General features: G+C 48.4%; 1 protein-coding gene across 3 annotated transcripts in view; it reads left to right on the top strand.

The window, feature by feature from the left end:
- Nucleotides 1–17,109, top strand: part of LOC137455732 (Fanconi anemia group M protein-like) — a 75,592-nt gene that overhangs the window by 37,935 nt on the left and 20,548 nt on the right. For all 3 annotated transcript variants that reach the window (XM_068166802.1, XM_068166803.1, XM_068166801.1), the window contains 3 exons: nucleotides 3,209–3,440; nucleotides 9,031–9,188; nucleotides 11,454–11,612. In XM_068166802.1, the coding sequence (XP_068022903.1) occupies nucleotides 3,209–3,440; nucleotides 9,031–9,188; nucleotides 11,454–11,612 (549 nt within the window). The remainder of the gene's footprint in view (nucleotides 1–3,208; nucleotides 3,441–9,030; nucleotides 9,189–11,453; nucleotides 11,613–17,109) is intronic.

Raw genomic sequence — 17,109 nt, 5'->3', positions numbered from 1 at the left:
TGCCAAGCCTGGTGCTAAACCATGCAGCTGTGTTTGTGAGGTTGGTTCTGAGCTGGACCAGGTTTCATGAGAGAGAAGCCTGAGGTTTCTGTAAGTTGTTTGTAAACCCAAGATTTCAGAGTCTGCCTCCTATTTATCTTGATCAATAAATTACTATTGTGACTCTGGTCTAAATTTTTATGGAGTAGGGATCTGAATGAGAGTCCAAAGAATCCTGCCTGAGGTGGGAAAAGCTGCTGTGAAGGGCTGAGAGTTAGAAATGCTGGAAGTCAGTTCTAGTTGTAAAGATTTTCTCATGCTGCTTATGGAGACTAAAAACTGTTAATCACAGAATGCATTGGGCTGGAAGGGACTTTTAGAGCTTATCTAGTCCAACCCACCTGCAGTGAACAGGGACATCTCCAGCCACATCAGGTTGCTCAGAGCCCCATCAAGCCTGACCTTGATTGTCTCTAAGGATGGGGCCTCCAGCACATTTCTGGGCAACCTGTTCCTGTGTTTCATTAACCTCACTGGGAAGAACTTCCTTCTAATGTCCTTAATGTCAGAGTCTTCCCCATCACAGAACTTGAAGCTGAGTAATTAATGCTCTCATATTAATTACTGCAAATTTGGTTGGTTGATGGTTGGTTTTCTTTTAAATCAAACCAGTCCAAGTTGATTCTAAAGCTTTTGAGAAGACATTTTGCTGGGGAAACAAAATGGTAAATGGAGGTCTGGAAAGTTTGATGTTTGGCAGGAATTTGTGAGCCAGGAGAAGGGATCATAGTATCATAGCATCAGTCAGGGTTGGAAGGGACCACAAGGATCATCTAGTTCCAGCCCCCCTGCCATGGGCAGGGACACCCCACACTAGATCAGGCTGCCCAGAGCCTCATCCAGTCTGCTCTTAAACATCTCCAGGGACAGGGCCCCAACCACCTCCCTGGACAACCCATTCCAGGGCTTCACCACTCTCATGGTGAAGAACTTCCTCCTCACATCCAGCCTGAATCTCCCCACCTCCAGCTTCATTCCATTCCCCCTAGTCCTGTCCCTACCTGAGATCCTGAGAAGTCCCTCCCCAGCCTTCTTGTAGGCCCCCTTCAGATACTGGAAGGCCACAATTAGCTCAGCTCTAGCTGCTTACTGCTCATAGAATGATCATAAAATCACGGAATGGTTTGGATGGGACCTTTGGAGATCATCTAATCCAAGTACAAGTGTTGGTAGGGGAGCTGTGGGCTGGCGAGTTCAACCAACTCAATAGGAAGGGCACAGGCTGCCCAGAGCCTCTTCAGCTTATAGATTCATAGAATGGTTTCAGTTTGAAGGGACCATAAAGATCATCTAGTTCCCACCCCCCTGCTGTGGGCAGAGACACCTTCCACTAGACCAGGCTGCTCAAGCCCTCATCCAACCTGGCCTTGAACACCTCCAGCTCCTCTCAGGCCAACTGAGACTCTGGGAAACAGAGGAGCAGGGCACAGTCTCTGTAGCAGCTGATTAACAACTCTCTTGGTAATACAAATTATTTCCTGTAAAAAGACTTTTGGTTTTTGGCCTGTGGTGGAATTTAAAAGATATTTCTTGGGATATCTGTGGGGCACTTTGAGCTGTTAACCTCTTCCAGTTTCCTTCAGAGAGCATCTTGTTGCGCCCTTCTCTCTAATCCTGCCTTTCAAAGGCCATCTCTTTCCAAAGGTGATGGCTGCCATGCTGTCAGACACAGAGCACAGTCTCTGTGGATGATCTGTCCCACAGACTCACAGAACTCTATTAGAAAAAGAGCTACTTGAGGAGGGGGCAGTTTTGAAGGGGGCACCAGTTTCTTCCTTTAGTCCCTCCATCTTTGTCTTGGTTTCTCAGTTGTGCAATCCAACTGGAGTATAATTAAAAGGACTTGGAGCATGGATGGCATTCACTAATAATCTTGGGCCTTATTTTTTCCGTTGACCTCCTTTCTTTGTTGCTGCTGTAATCTAATTTACATCACCCTGGTATCTATTGCAGACTGCAAACTGCCCCAGGCAAGGGCTGTGCTGCTTTGCCTCTCAGGTGCTGTGCCCACTTCTAATCTGGTTAGAGAGTGCACAAAGCTGCGCTTGAGTTTGTCATCTGGGATGTTTGCAGCTTAAAGAACAATCACTGCTGTTTGCTAATTCCCTTTTCCTAACCTCCCTTTTTACTAGGCTCCCCTTGCCCTCCCCCTTTCTTGTCCCCTTGCCCTCCCCCTTTCTTCTCCTCTTCTGTTTGTCTTCCTTTCTTCCCTTCATCCTCATTCCATTTCCTATGGATGTTTTGCCTGCACACAAACCCATGATAAATCAAACATAACTTCACTTAGGTATTTTCAGATGGAAGCTCTTTGCAAAAGAAAGCACAAATAATTTAGTAGCTGTTTTCTGTTGTTCATCATCACATATCTAATCTAACTTGCTGCTTCCCTGTATTCATCTGTGTCCTTCTGTTGCTTTCTCTTCTTTGCATTCTGACATAATGAACTTGCAGTTCAAGAATAAGCAGCTGTCCCTGAACTCATGGGTTGGGAAGGGGCTCTGGAGATCATCCAGTCCAAGCCTCCTGCTAAAGCAGGGGCACCCACAGCAGCTTGCCCAGGATCACAATGGCCAGGTGGCTTTGGAATCTCTCCAGAGAAAAAGACTCCACAATCTCTCTGGGCAGCCTGCTCCAGGGCTCCAGCACCCTCACACTGAACAAGTTTCTCCTTCTCTTCAGATGGAACCTCCTGGGTTCCAGTTTGTGCCCTTGTCCTGTTCCTGGCCACCACTGACAAGAGAGTCTGGCCCCATCCTCTTGCCCTCCACAGGTCTTTTAGCTCTTGCTGAGCATTGGTCAGATCCCCACTCAGGCTGCTCTTCTCCAAGCTGAATAGCCTCAGATCTCTCAGCTTTCCCTCCTCACAGAGATACTCCAGGCCCCTCAATAGGTTGTGTTGACCCCTAGGTAAGGTATACCTCACTGATAATATTCTCAGAAGAGGGAATATGGATGGGGCTGTGGGCCTTACATCACATTTTGGTTTAGTTTTGTTTGTAGAAAAGCATTGTGGAAAATGAACCCAAACCCCCACCAACTAAACTAAACAAAAAACATCTTGATGACAGAACATAAAATAATGAGAAGCCACTCGGACCCTCAAGTGTTGTTTTGATGAAGGCCTGTGAAAAAACAACCCCCCATATCTGATTCCTCTTCTTGTTTGCAGACATACAACCAAAGCCAGGTGAACAAGAGGAGCATCCACAAAGCTATTTCAGGAAACAAAATGCTTCACTTCTACCAGCACAGCCCACGGATGATTCCAGAGGGCATAAATCCAAAGCTGCACAAAATGTTTATCACTGCTGAAAAACATGAACCTAGCAGCTCCAGAATGCTTTCCAATGAGAAAAGATCCAGCTCCCTCCAGCACAAATCTCTCTTTTCCTGTGTCACTGGTAAGAGGATTATGATGTTGCTCTAAGCACTGTCTAAGCTGCTATCTCATGTTATGGTGTTGAGTCCTATCAAAGCAATGCACTCTTATGAGTTTGGGGGCTACCTGAATGTCATCTCCATCAGCTGCAGCCTTTGGGCTGTGACACTGCCTGCTGCTTTCTTTCCTCATCTTTAACATCCTCAGAGCATAGCTCTGTCCTTAAATACCCATGCTTCAAACAAACATTTGCTTCATCTGTCTCTATGGAGCTTCTTTTTATCCTCTCCCTTCTTTCTTCCTCCCCTCCTCTCCCTTCTTTCTTCCTCCCCTCCTCTCCCTTCTTTCTTCCTCCCCTCCTCTCCCTTCTTTCTTCCTCCCCTCCTCTCCCTTCTTTCTTCCTCCCCTCCTCTCCCTTCTTTCTTCCTCCCCTCCTCTCCCTTCTTTCTTCCTCCCCTCCTCTCCCTTCTTTCTTCCTCCCCTCCTCTCCCTTCTTTCTTCCTCCCCTCCTCTCCCTTCTTTCTTCCTCCCCTCCTCTCCCTTCTTTCTTCCTCCCCTCCTCTCCCTTCTTTCTTCCTCCCCTCCTCTCCCTTCAGTCTAGGATTTGTTCACAGCCCAGATGGCAACCAGTGAAGAAAAGCAAGGATGAGGTAAACAGAGACAACTTGCAAGAGAACAAAGAGAGCAAATGCATGGAATTAAAATAATCATTTGAGAATGTTTGGAAGCCTGTCCTAGAAAATAGAAAAGAGAGGCAGTTAAGTGCTTGAAGAAGATAATGTGCTGAACATCTCCTGCTGAGGGACTGGCACTTCAGAGGCTATAATTGCGAGGTGCCTTTTGTGTGAAATAGGTTAGCAGCTGCCCCAGTTGAAGCACACAGGGTGCATGGAGGCCTGCTGCTGCTGAAGGTGAGCAGTGCTGATGGCCTATCTTGAAAACAACTTAGATGAGTGCAGGTTATTGAGCACCACCTTTGTGTTCAGTCGCCTTCGGCACTGTACAAAGCCGGCGGCTGTTCCTGGCTGTGATATTCAAGCTGAATCTCAAAAAGAAGAGAAATTACTGCATTTTCTGCACCTTCCTCCCCTTTCTTCTTTGCCCCCCTTCTTTCTTCTTTCCTTTCCTCCCTCTTTTGCCCCCTCATTTCAGTGCCTCTTCCACATGGGAAAACATGAAAGCCAGCAGCAGTGAATGATACTTCTTTATGGTCTCTTTGCATTTCTTCTTGAGGTCCCTCTGTTCTTCAGGTATGGCCATGGGAGAATAGATATGCATAGACATGGAAGCATCATTAGCAGAAGTATCCCAGTAATTTCAAGCATTCTTCTTTTCTACTTGGACTTAGCCATTTTCTGTTCTTTATTTCCTGGAATCATAGACTGGTTCGGGTTGAAAGGGACCTTAAAGATCATCTAGTTCCAACTCCCTGCCATGGGCAGGGACATCTCATGATAGACCAGGTTGCTGAAGGCCCCATCCAGCCTGGCCTTGAGCAATTCCAGGGAAGGGACATCCACAGCCTCCCTGGGCACCCTGTTCCAGTTTCTCTTCATTGGGAAGAATTCCTTCGTAATGTCTCCTGTCAATCAAGTTTCTTCCAGTTTGAAGCCATCACTCCTCACCCTGTCAGTTTGATTCAATTTCTGTTAGTTTCACACTCTTCATCCAATGCAACTCTCTGTCATAAAGTTCTTCTGACTGTGAGCTCCAGAAAGACACATTCTTGACCTGGCCCATAACATAGTGTGTTGTTCAGCCACAAGAGCAGAAATCTCCTTACTCAGCACTCCTCTTGTGTTGTTTCTTCTCAGCTGAGATTCTTTTCTCTCTCGTTTTGTTTTGGTTTTAATGAGCTGCTGACATTGAGCAGCAGCTTACTAAGTGCAGTAAAATCACAAAAGATTAAAGAAAGAGGAGCTTTGCGCTTAAAATGGCTTGGGCTCAGAGCAAGAATCTCTGCACAGATGGCACCTGACTACTGTGGCACTTCACAGCGTGGTTTAATGACCATGGTGGTGTTGGGTTGAAGGTTGGGCTTGACCTTAGAGGTCTTTTGCAGCCAAAACAATTCTATGATTCCATGTTTGGAATCATGGGTTTTATGCTCATCTGGTTTTGCTTTTTAAAATGAGAATCACCATCCCATGAGGCAATTGAATAGGTGAAAGCACTGAAAGATCTGGATAATCATCTCCAACCTTTGATCTTTACAAGTTCTCTGCCAATCTGCCAGTGCTGGGAGAGGTATGAAACCACAGCAGGCAGGGCAAAAAATAGCTCAGGGGCATTCAATGATGTTCTTGGTAGCTGAATGTCCTTTATCTATCAATAATTCTTTTGTTTTGCTTTTTGCATTGCATTTGTCTGGCTGAAACCTTCTTTTCTTAATTCTGCTGGCTCTTCACCATTCCTTTGCTCCCCTATTTCCAGGCTGTGTAATTTTGGAGTGATCTGGAGCTGTGCTTTCACATTATTCCTTCAATTGCTGCTTTTATCTTCATTCCTTTACTGCCTTTTTGTAAAATGCACCAATTCTTTCTTTAGTCTTCAGACCTTAAGCTGCCCTCACCTTATAATATAACCATGGCAAGGCTTTGGATGGTTGATAAATTCATAGAACCATGGAATGGTTTGGTTTGGAAAGAACTTTTCAAATCATCTAGTTCCAAACCCCGCTGCCATGGGCAGGGACACCTCCCACTAGACCAGGTTGCTGAAAGCCTCAACCAGCCTGGTCTTAAACACTTCTGGGGGGGGGGGTCATCCACAATCTCCCTGGTACCTGTGTCTCCCTGGAATTCTCTGACTTCATCTCTTATTTGAATTAAACACTGAAAAGGTGAAGTGGATGTTTTGGGATTGGTTTTGCTAAGTCTGGCATTGTATTGTGCTGGCAGCAGTCATTTGTCTGAGTTCCCTGTTTCTTTACATTTTAGTTAGGGTTCATTTGGTGTAACACATCATTCCTGACACAGCTTATGGTTGTGTGTCCTTGCTGAGGCCTCAGCTGAAGGACTGGGTCCAGTTCTGGGCTCTCCAGTTCAAGAGAGACAGAGAATTTCTGGAGAGAGTCCAGTGGAAGCTCAAAAGATGCTGAGGGGCCTGGAGCACCTCTGTGAGGAGGAAAGGCTGAGAGGTCTGGAGAAGAGTAGCCCAAGAGAGCATCTTCTCAGTGTTCAGCAAGAGCTAAAGGACCTGTGAAGGGCAGGAGGATTGGGCCAGACTGTGCTCAGAGACAAGACAAGGGGCAACAGGCAAACTGAAACCCAGGAGGTTCCACCTGAAGAGGAGGAGAAACTTGTTTGGTGTGAGGGTGCTGAAGCCCTGGAGCAGGCTGCCCAGAGAGGCTGTGGAGAGATTCCAAAGCCACCTGGCCATTTTGATTGTGGGCAAGCTGCTGTGGGTGCCTCTGCTTTGGCAAGTGGGTTGGACTTGCTGATCTCCAGAGGTTCCTTCCAACTCCACCATGGTGGGGTTCTGGGATTCATCTGAGTTAAACAGCAATGGAGAGAGTTAAAAAAAGGTTATCTTGTGGAGGTGATAACTTTCAGAATAGTTTGCTCTAAGGTAATTCTTCAGTCTGAGCTCTTTTTCATAGAATCACAGAATGCCAGGTTGGAAGGCACTCCAAAGATCATCTGGTCCAACCTTTCTAGGTGAGAGTGTAGTTGCAATGAGATGAGTTTGAAAGCAGAGTTCAGCTGCTGCTCTCCTCCTTCAGCCAGAAATCCCCATGTGTATGGGTCAGGTGGCCAGGCCTTTCCCCACACTCTAAGGTTAAATTATTGTTTCTGGTGAGGGAAGCAGCTGAGCAACTGGTACTTTAGACATTAACCCATATTGCTCATCATTTCTGCCAGCCAAGCAGATTCTTTTCCTTCCCCTCTCTCAGGGAGCTCTGTGGTGCTTTTTTTCGTGTTCAGTCCATCTTCCTGACAGCTAAGATACTTGCTCTGCTCAGAAGCAGAAAGCTCAGAGCTTTGGGAAGTATTTGTTCCTGAATTTTGCCAGCTGCTGGAGCCTCTGTGCCTGTTGAGTGTTGCACCATCTGTTACTTGGCCAGATGGTATCACTGGATGCCTTGGTCTTTGTCAAAAGAAGTTGTCCTTTGGAGCTGTATCACAGACAGATGAAGTCATCTGTTGTTGCTGGTTCCCTGGACGTATCTGGATGGCAACATTACATCTCCTGAGCTGTGTGGGGAAGTTCTGATATGCTGGCTGGGTAATCACCTCCAAGAGCAAGAGGGAATCCAAACCAGATCTCATTGTCTAAAGAGCTTTTAACTGGTTCCCACTTTTTCCTGTCTACCACCTTGCTATTGGAACATTCATTCTACTGCCTTGGTAGGAGGCATTTTTGCTCCTTGGTTTTGAAGAGAAGTCTGAAGTGAGGCAGATGTAACTTTGGACTGAGCAAGGATGTTAAGTTTTGGTTACAGCTGAGGACTCTGGCCTTGTGCAAGCAGTGCTGCCAAAATTCTATGCTGATCCAAGATTGACATCTTCTGTCCTCTGTGTGGCTGGATATTCATTGTTAGAGGAGAACTAACAGTTAACTTTCTTAGAGCAGGAAGGGCTGTGAGGTTTGCTTTGATAAGTGTTCAGCTCTGGGGAAGAGGACCTGAAAGTTCTGATGGACAACAAGTGCCCCATGAGCCAGCAATGTGCCCTTGTGGCCAAGAAGGGCAGTGGTCTCCTGGGGTGCATGAAGAAGAGTGCAGCAGGATGAGGGAGGTTCTCCTACCCCTCTACTCTGACCCAGCTGTCTCAGTCTTTCCTCAGAAATTAGATGCTTCAGGCCCCTCAGCATCTTTAGAACCTCCACTGGACTCCCTCCAGTAGCTCTCTCTTGAACTGGGGAGCCAGAACTGGACCTAGTACTTCAGATGTGGCCTGACTAGGACAGAGAAAGAGAGAAGAACCTCCCTCTACCTGCTGACCACGCTGTTCTTCATGCACCCCCGGAGACCATTTGCCTTCTTGACTATGAAGGATGCATTGCTGCCTCATGGGGAATTACTTGTCCACCAACACTTCCAGGTGCTTCTCTGTGGAGCTGCTTCCTAGCAGGTCACCCCTCAGCTGTAATGGTGCAGGGGGTTGTCCCTCCACAGGTGCAGGACCCTCCACTTACCCTGGTTGAACTTGGTACGGTTCCCTCCACCCAAATCTTCAGCTTGGCCAGGTCTCTCTGAATGGCAGCACAGCCTGACTGGGTCTCAGCCATTCCTCTCAGTTTGATATCATCAGCAAAATGTTTGAGGGCCCACAGTGTCCCTTCATCCAGGTTGTTGATGAAGAAGTTGGTGTCTTCAGGTAGGATCTATAGGTAGTTGCTGTCTATAGGTTGATGTCCACATCCCTGTTTGTATCTGTCTGTGTATTTGTTTGTATGATGCCTTCCCCCAAACCATCAGATAATAGATGTATCCATAGTTACAACACAACCCTGGCTTGGGGTTTGGTTCTGAGAGCAGATTGTGGCTTTGCTTGTGACAAACAGAAGGTATTTTTAGGTATTTTTTCTCTTGGCTGGTACCACAAAAAGTTTTCTTCATCTCTTTTTCACAAGCAGATAACAGTTTCCTGCTCTTTTTCCCTACACAGGCCAGAAACAATCACATCATCATGAGAAATGGTCTCTGTCACCTGAGGAATTTGAAATGTGGGACAGAGTGTACAGAATTAAGGAAGATGATGGAGTGAAGGAACCAGTGCTGCCTCAAAGTCGGTTTGAGACCTTAGAAAACCTGGAAGAAATGCCAGTGAGTTTGACCTAACTGCAATGTTCTCTTGGACCTGAGTGAGACTCTGAGGGACAAAGTTAACTAAGAAAACTTGGGGCAAGGTGGTTGGAGAGATGCTGGAGGAGAAAGGATCTGGGGATGTTGATTGATGGCTGGCTGAACATGAGCCAGGAGTGTACCAAGTTGGCCACAAAGCCAACAGTATCCTGGCAAGGATCAGCCACGGTGTGGCCAGCAGGACACTGGTGATGCCACACCTTGAATTCTTGGTTCAGTTTGAAGCCCCTTACTCCAAGAAGGACACTGAGCTGCTAGAGCACGTCCAGAGAAGGGAAACAAAGATGATAAAGGGTCTGGAGAACAGGTCTGGTGAGGAGCAGTTGAGGGAACTGGCAGTGTTCAGCCTGGAGAGAAGGCAGCTGAGGGGAGACCTCATTTCTCTCTACAAGCCCCTGAAGCGAGGCTGGAGCCAGGTAGGGGTTGACATCCTCACTAAAGGAGTAAGTGGGAAGACTACCAAGCTGGGGGCAGGTGTTGATCTGATGGAGGGTAGAAAGGCTTTGCAGAGGGACCTTGACAGGCTGGACAGATAGGCAGAATCCAACAGCATGAGATTTAACACATCCAAGTGCCAGGTTCTGCACATTGGCCACAGCAACCCCATGCAGAGCTACAGGCTGGGGTCAGAGTGGCTGGAGAGCAGCCAGGCAGAGAGGGACCTGGGGGTGCTGGTTGATGGTAGGCTGAACATGAGCCTGCAGTGTGCCCAGAGGCCAAGAGGGCCAATGGCATCCTGGCCTGGATCAGGAACAATGTGGCCAGAAGAAGCAGGGAGGTCATTCTGCTCCTGTACACACCACTGGTTAGGCCACCCCTCGAGTACTGTGTCCAGTTCTGAGCACCTCAGTTTAGGAAAGATGTTGACTTGGGGGAAGGTGTCCAGAGAAGGGCAACAAAGCTGGGGAGGGGTTTGGAGCACAAGCCCTATGAGGAGAGGCTGAGGGAGCTGGGGTTGCTTAGGCTGGAGAAGAGGAGACTCAGGGGTGACCTTATTACTGTCTACAACTACCTGAAGTGTGGTTTTAGCCAGGTGGGGGTTGGTCTCTTCTGCCAGGCAGCCAGCACCAGAACAAGAGGACACAGTCTCAAGCTGCACCAGGGGAGGTTTAGGCTGGATGTTAGGAAGAAATTCTACACAGAGTGAGTGATTTGCCATTGGAATTGGCTGCCTGGGGAGGTGGTGGAGTCACCATCACTGGAGGTGTTTAGGAAGAGACTGGATGGGGTGCTTGGTGCCATGGTTTAGTTGATTAGATGGTGTTGGATGATAGGTTGGACACGATGATCTCGAAGGTCTCTTCCAACCTGGTTTAATCTATTCTATTCTAAATGACTCGAGGAAACAGCCTCAAGTTGTGCCAAGGTTGATTCAGGTTGGACATGAGGAACAACTTCTTCACAGAAAGGGTTGTCAAGCCCTGGATCAGGCTGCCCAGGGAGGTGCATTCCGAAAGTCTCTCAGTGTCCATGAGCGTCTGTTGCTGTTTGTGATAAATTCACAACGACGTTGTATTCATCGTTGTTCGTTCCCTTGGTTCTGTAGCTATAACAAATGTTGCTGAAAGAAAAACTTAACTTTAAGAAGCTGTTTTTCTGATTCAGAAAAACACTTGGGAGCTATTGTGTCATCTGACCACCACTTAACCCGATCTGTCTTGCATGGAAAGCTGTGATATCACAAAGCATGGAGGAGAAAGCTGGGGAGGGGCTGTGTCCAAGGGCTTGTAGAACTAGGACAAGGGGTAGTGGTTTGAAACTAGAGCAGGTTGGGGTTAGGCTGGACATTAGGAAGAAGCTCTTCACTGTGAGGGTTAGTGAGGCACAGGTTGCCCAGGGAGGCTGTGGATGCCCCATCCAAGGTGACATTCATCATCAGGTTTTATGGGACTCTCTGCAACCTGCTGTCATTGCAGATGTACCTTCTGACTGCAGGGGTGTTGGACTGGATGACCTTAAAAGGTGCCTTCCAGTGCAAACCATTCATAGATTCATAGAATTGTTTGAGTTGGAAGAGACCTTGAAGACAGGGACACACTAGACCAGGTTGCTCAAGGCCCCATCCAACCTGGCCTGGAACACTCCAAGGAGGGGGCATCCCTGACCACCCTGGGCAACCCGCTCCAGTGTCTCACCATCTTCCCTGTAAAGAATTTCAGGCAAGTGGACATCACTTTTGCTAATCACTTCCTACAGTAAAATCTCTTTGTCCATCTTCATTTCAAGCTGCAGAAGCACCAAGAGGAGGCATGTCATGAGCTTTCTTTGTCTGAGTGGAGTATTTGGCAGAATCGTCCCTTCCCTACGTCCACGGTGGATCACTCGGATCGCTGCTACCATTTCATCAGCATTATGGAGATGATAGAGCTGCTGAGGCATGAACAGGTGAGTGATGCCATCTGCCTGCCTGGAGGACTGCAGGAGATGTAATTCAAATGTTCAAAGCTAGGTTGGATGAGGTCTTGAACAATGTGGTCTAGTGGGAGGCATCCCTGCCCATGGCAGTGGGGGTTAGAGTTGGGCCACCCCTTCCAACCCAAACCGTTCTGTGACGCTGTGATTTTCCAGTGTGAGAATTCAAGTTGGAGGCTTGGAGCACATGGTGTTCCTCAGAGGATTAGGTCCACTCTTGTTCAACGTCTTAATCAACAATCTGGATGAAGGGACACTGTGGAGCCTCAGCTGTTTTGTGATGATATCAAACTGGGAGGAGTGGTGTCACTGTGGGAAGCCTGGACAGGTGGAGAGTTGGGCAGTGGTGAACCTCATGAAGTTCAACCAAGGTAACTGTAGGGTCCTATCCCTGGACAGGAATAACCCCCTGCACCAGTACAGTTGAGGGGTGACCTGCAGGGAAGCAATGCCAAGGAGAAGGTCCTGGGAGTGCTGGTGGGAAAGAAGTTCCCCATGAGGCAGCAGTGTGCTCAAGTGGCTAAGAAGGCCAACAGTCTGCTGGGATGCATGCAGTGTGGCCAGCAGATCAAGGAAGGTTCCCCTCCCTCTCTACTCAGCTCTAGTGAGGCCACATCTGGAGTCCTGGGTCCAATTCTGGGCTCCTCAGTACAGGAGAGACAGGAAACTACTGGAGAGAGTCAGTGGAAGCTCAAAAGATGTTGAGGGGCCTGGAACATTTCTGTGAGGATGAAAGGTTGAGAGCCCTGGGGCTGTGGCACCTGGAGAAGAGCAGCCCCAGAGCATCTTCTCAGTGCTCAGCCAAGAGCTCAAGGACTGGGGAGGTTGGTGGGGGGGAGAAGATGAGCCCAGACTCTTGTATTTGTGCCCAGTAACAGGACAAGGGGCAGTGGGCACACACTAGAACCCAGGAGGTTCCATCTGAAGATGAGGAGAAACTTTTTTGGTGTGAAGATGCTGGAGCCCTGGAGCAGGCTGCTCAGAGAGGTTGTGAAGTCTCTTTCCCTGGAGAAATTCCAAACCCTCCTGGCCATTGTGATCCTGGGCAACCTGCAATGGCTGCCCCAGCTTTAGCAGGGGTGTTGGACTGGATGATCTCCAGAGGTCCCTTCCAACTCCACTATGCTGGGATCCTGTAAAATATAAGAACTGTTCATTTCAAGCCACCAGCAGTGCCACCAGAACCATTCCAGGATGTAAAAGACATTGCAGATGATTTGTATCATGTGTGCACTCAAGCACAACCCATAGAAACGTTGCAGGGATGGATTGCTGCTTTTAAAGTGGTTTGGGTTTGAGGCCTTTTGTTTGTTTTGTGCAGAAGCTTTAGTTAAAAACCTAATTGCCCTTGAGAATTAAAGGATAAAGGGAAGGCAGCCAAACAAAGATGAATGAAGGCCATTGGGTGGTGAGGGGTTTGGTTGCCAGCAGTTGGGGATAGCAGATGAAAGTCACCCACATGAAACTGTGTGTAGCAGTGTCTCTCTTGACAGTACCTGAAGACTTCAGTTGTTCACCACTCTGTTTTTAACTCCAGCTTAGCTCTTCTTTGTTCCACATACTGCTTTTTGGAGTCCTGAACTTTTCCAGGTCATGAGAATCCTGTCACTAAGCTGCCAGAGCTTCCTGAGTAAGGAGACTTACCAAGGAAGAGAAAGGAGACATTGTAGTTGTACTTCATGATGGGGAAGTGGTATTAATGCAGAGTTGTAGAGACCTTCAGAGCTAAGCTAAGCTTCTCCACCACAGAACAATGCTGTCCTTGACTTCTTTCAGAGCATGTGTTCCCAGACTAGGATCAGGAACGTGTGCCAGAGAGAGAGGTCTTGGGGAGAGTTCAGGTACAGAGAGCAGAAGCAATTCAAGAGGCAAAGGAATGACTCTGGAGACATTCAAGGTCAGGCTTGACCCTGGCCCAGGTTGCTCAGGGGGGTGGGAGGTCTCTCTTCCCTGGAACCATTCCAGGTCAGGTTGTTTGGGGCTCTGAGCAACCTGCTCTAGTTGCAGATGTCCCTGATGACTGCAGGGGGGTTGGACTAGAAGAGCTTGAGAGGTCCCTTCCTACCCAACCCAGTCTGGGATTTTGTGAATGGTTAAAAAATAAAATTGCTCTTCTAACTGTGGATTTACCACCACCAGTTCAGGCACTTGAAATGTTTGTGTGTGGCTGACTTAGTCTCATTTTTCGAAGGTGTACTGATACCAGAAGTGTAGTCAGGTTCCCAAGAGCCTTCAAAGGTGTAGATGGAAGGTGTCCCTGCCAATGCCAGAGGGTTGGAACTAGATCTTCACAGTCCCTTCCAACCCAAACCATTCCATGAATCTATGAACAATTGGCAGCCTTAAAATCATTGCATAGCATATTTATTAGTCATCAGCAAGCCCTCAGCCTTCTCCCTCAGAATCTGTCAAAACTGGTTCCAAAAAATATGAGTAAAGCAGAATAGCCAAGTTTCACAGACTCTTCAGAGAAGCAGGCCTGCCTCCTTCCCTCTGGACAGTGGGACAACCCAACTCAACTGGTTCTCACCACTAATAATTTAACAGCTCAGTGTCTGCTTAATCATTGAATTCCAAACTGGTTTGAGGGGAAGGGACCTTTAAAGATGTCCAGTCCAACCCCCCTGCAGTCATTAGGGACATCTTCAACTAGAGCAGGTTGCTCAGAGCCCCAAACAGCCTGACCTGCAATGATTCCAGGGATAGGCATCTACCACCTCTCTGAGCAACTTAGAGCAGGCTCTTGCCACCCTCAGTGTCAAACATTTCTCCCTTCTCTCCAGTCTGAATCTCCCTCTTTTAGTTCAAACCATCACCCCTTGTCTTCCTGTCACAACAGGCCCTGCTCAGAAGTCTGTCCCCAGCTTTCTGATTGCCCCTTTAAGCACTGAAAGGCCACCAGAAGGTCTCCCTGGAGCCTTCTTTTCTCCAGGCTGAATAGCCCCAACTCTCTCAGCCTGGCCTCACAGCAGAGAGCTTCCAGCCCTCCCATCACTGATGTGGCCACCTCTGGCCCTGGGGGACCAACAGGTCCATTTCTTTCCTGTGCTGAGGACTCGCAGAGGTGGCCCCAGTGCTATGGGTGGGGTTTCAGCAGAGGCTGCACGTTATAGGTAAGGTTCTTGCAGTCACAAAGGACTAGGCCTGTGTGTTATCTCCTTCAGCTGCCTCCCAGCTCCCAGTTTCAGGTGTTATCTGGATTGGTTTCCAGCCAGCTTTCTCTGTTCTGTCTTAACTAGTCATAGGTGGAGACACTGAACTTTCAGTTTTCTCATCAGCTGAAGGAGAAATCACAATGAGATGTCACTGGCATGCTGCAAACACCTTCTAATGACTACACAGAGTGTGAGTGGTGACAACATGACAAATCACTCCACCCTTTTGAAGTCTTCTAGGGAAAAACAAAGCGTGGGCAGGAACTCTGGCTGTGTCTGACAAGATTGGCAGTGCAGGTCTGGAACCAGCAGTGACACCCAGATTTTAATCTCCAGTTGTTGTTTTTGGTCTCTGAGATCTTAATCCACTGAGAAGTGTCCCTACTGGTACAGCCAAACTGCAATTCTGGAATTGCTTTTTCAGTTCCTTTGCTGAAAATTCCAATTTCTACATTTCCTTAATGTAAGGAGGAAAAAAAAGAAGGTGATTTTGGGTCACCTGTGAGTTGGAGTCTTGGCAGAGGAGAAAGTGTGCACAAGCTCTCCATGCCTCCTTTTTGTCTTCTCAGCTGGGCCTGCAACTTTCTGTCCTCTTTGGTTTTTAATAGACACAAAGCCCAGAATCCCAGCGTGGTAGGGGTTGGAAGGGACCTCTGGAGATCATCCAGTCCAATCCCCTGCTAAAGTTCCCACAGCAACTTGCCCAGGATCACAATGGCCAGGTGGCTTTGGAGCCGCTCCGGAGATGGAGACTCCACAACCTCTCTGAGCAGCTGCTCCAGGGCTCCAGCACCCTCACACCCAACAAGTTTCTCTTCTTGTTCAGATGGAACCTCGTGGCTTCCCATTTGTGCTCATTTCCCCTTGTCCTGGTCACCACTGACAAGAGTTTGGCCCAATCCTCTTGCCCCCCACAGATCCTATAGCTGTTGCTGAGCATTGAGAAGATCCCCTGTGTGCCTGCTCTGCTCTACACTCAAGGTCTCTCAGCCTTTCCTCCTCAGAGTTTTATATTGCTCTTTCCTAAAGTCATCCTTGACTCCTAGTGCTGGGTTCTCCACATTGGCCACAACAACCCCATGCAGAGCTACAGGCTGGGGTCAGAGTGGCTGGAGAGCGGCCAGGCAGAGAGGGACCTGGAGGTACTGGCTGAACATGAGCCTGCAGTGTGCCCAGGTGGCCAAGAAGGCCAATGGCATCCTGGCCTGGATCAGGAACAGTGTGGCCAGCAGGAGCAGGGAGGTCATTCTGCCCCTGGACTCAGCACTGGTTAGGCCACACCTTGAGTCCTGTGTCCAGTTCTGGGCCCCTCAGTTTAGGAAAGATGTTGAGTTGCTGGAACATGTCCAGAGAAGGGCAACAAAGCTGGGGAGGGGTTTGGAGCACAGCCCTGTGAGGAGAGGCTGAGGGAGCTGGGGTTGCTTAGCCTGGAGAAGAGGAGGCTCAGGGGAGACCTTCTTGCTCTCTCCAACTCCCTGAAGGGAGGTTGTAGCCAGGTGGGGGTTGGTCTCTTCTGCCAGGCAGCCAGCACCAGAACAAGAGGACACAGTCTCAAGCTGTGCCAGGGGAGGTTTAGGCTGGATGTTAGGAAGAAGTTCTTCATAGAAAGAGTGATTGGCCATTGGAATGTGCTGCCCAGGGAGGTGGTGGAGTCACCATCACTGGAGGTGTTTAGGAAGAGCCTGGATGGGGTGCTTGGTGCCATGGTTTAGTTGATTAGATGGTATTGGATGATAGGTTGGACACGATGATCTCTTCCAACCTGGTTAATTCTTATTCTATTCTGTTCTGTTCTGTTCCTCTGCAAGGCACTGATAGTGTTCCCAGGCCAGGATGTGCTGCCACTGGAGTCGTCCACCCAAAGGAAGGAATGTTAATGTCTTTGTAGTGGAGCCCTCTTGGGGCAGTCCCTGCACTGTGGCTCTCCCTACTTATCAGGGACATGACACCAACAAAATCTCATCCCCCTGTGTTTTGGAAGAGGACCATATTCCATGAGTCAATGTTGAGAGGTGGTTTGGGTTTCCTGTTCCTACCAAGCTTGTCCTACTTCAGTCTTCTCCAAGTCGAGTCCTGGTGGTCAGAACATCGAGTGAAATTTGGGTACCGCTACACAGTACATTACAGAACCTTTTGAGTGTGTCATGTTAGCTCTGAGCCATTTCTGTTAGTGAATGCTGCTTTGAAGGTCATCACTGCTACCAGGGAGCAGAGTCTGACCCTGTGGATCTCTGTGGTCCAGTTCAGGACCTGTGTAGATCAGATGGCTGGGTCCTTGGCAAGTCAAGCCTTCAGGATCTCCAGAGCTGAAGTCC

Source organism: Melanerpes formicivorus, unplaced genomic scaffold (genome assembly GCF_026170545.1).
Source record: "Melanerpes formicivorus ecotype bairdi unplaced genomic scaffold, bMelFor1.0.p_v2 SCAF_107, whole genome shotgun sequence".
Lineage (NCBI taxonomy): Eukaryota > Metazoa > Chordata > Aves > Piciformes > Picidae > Melanerpes > Melanerpes formicivorus.
The sequence above is the reverse complement of the archived record's forward strand: the minus strand, read 5'-3'. Positions and strand labels throughout refer to the sequence as shown.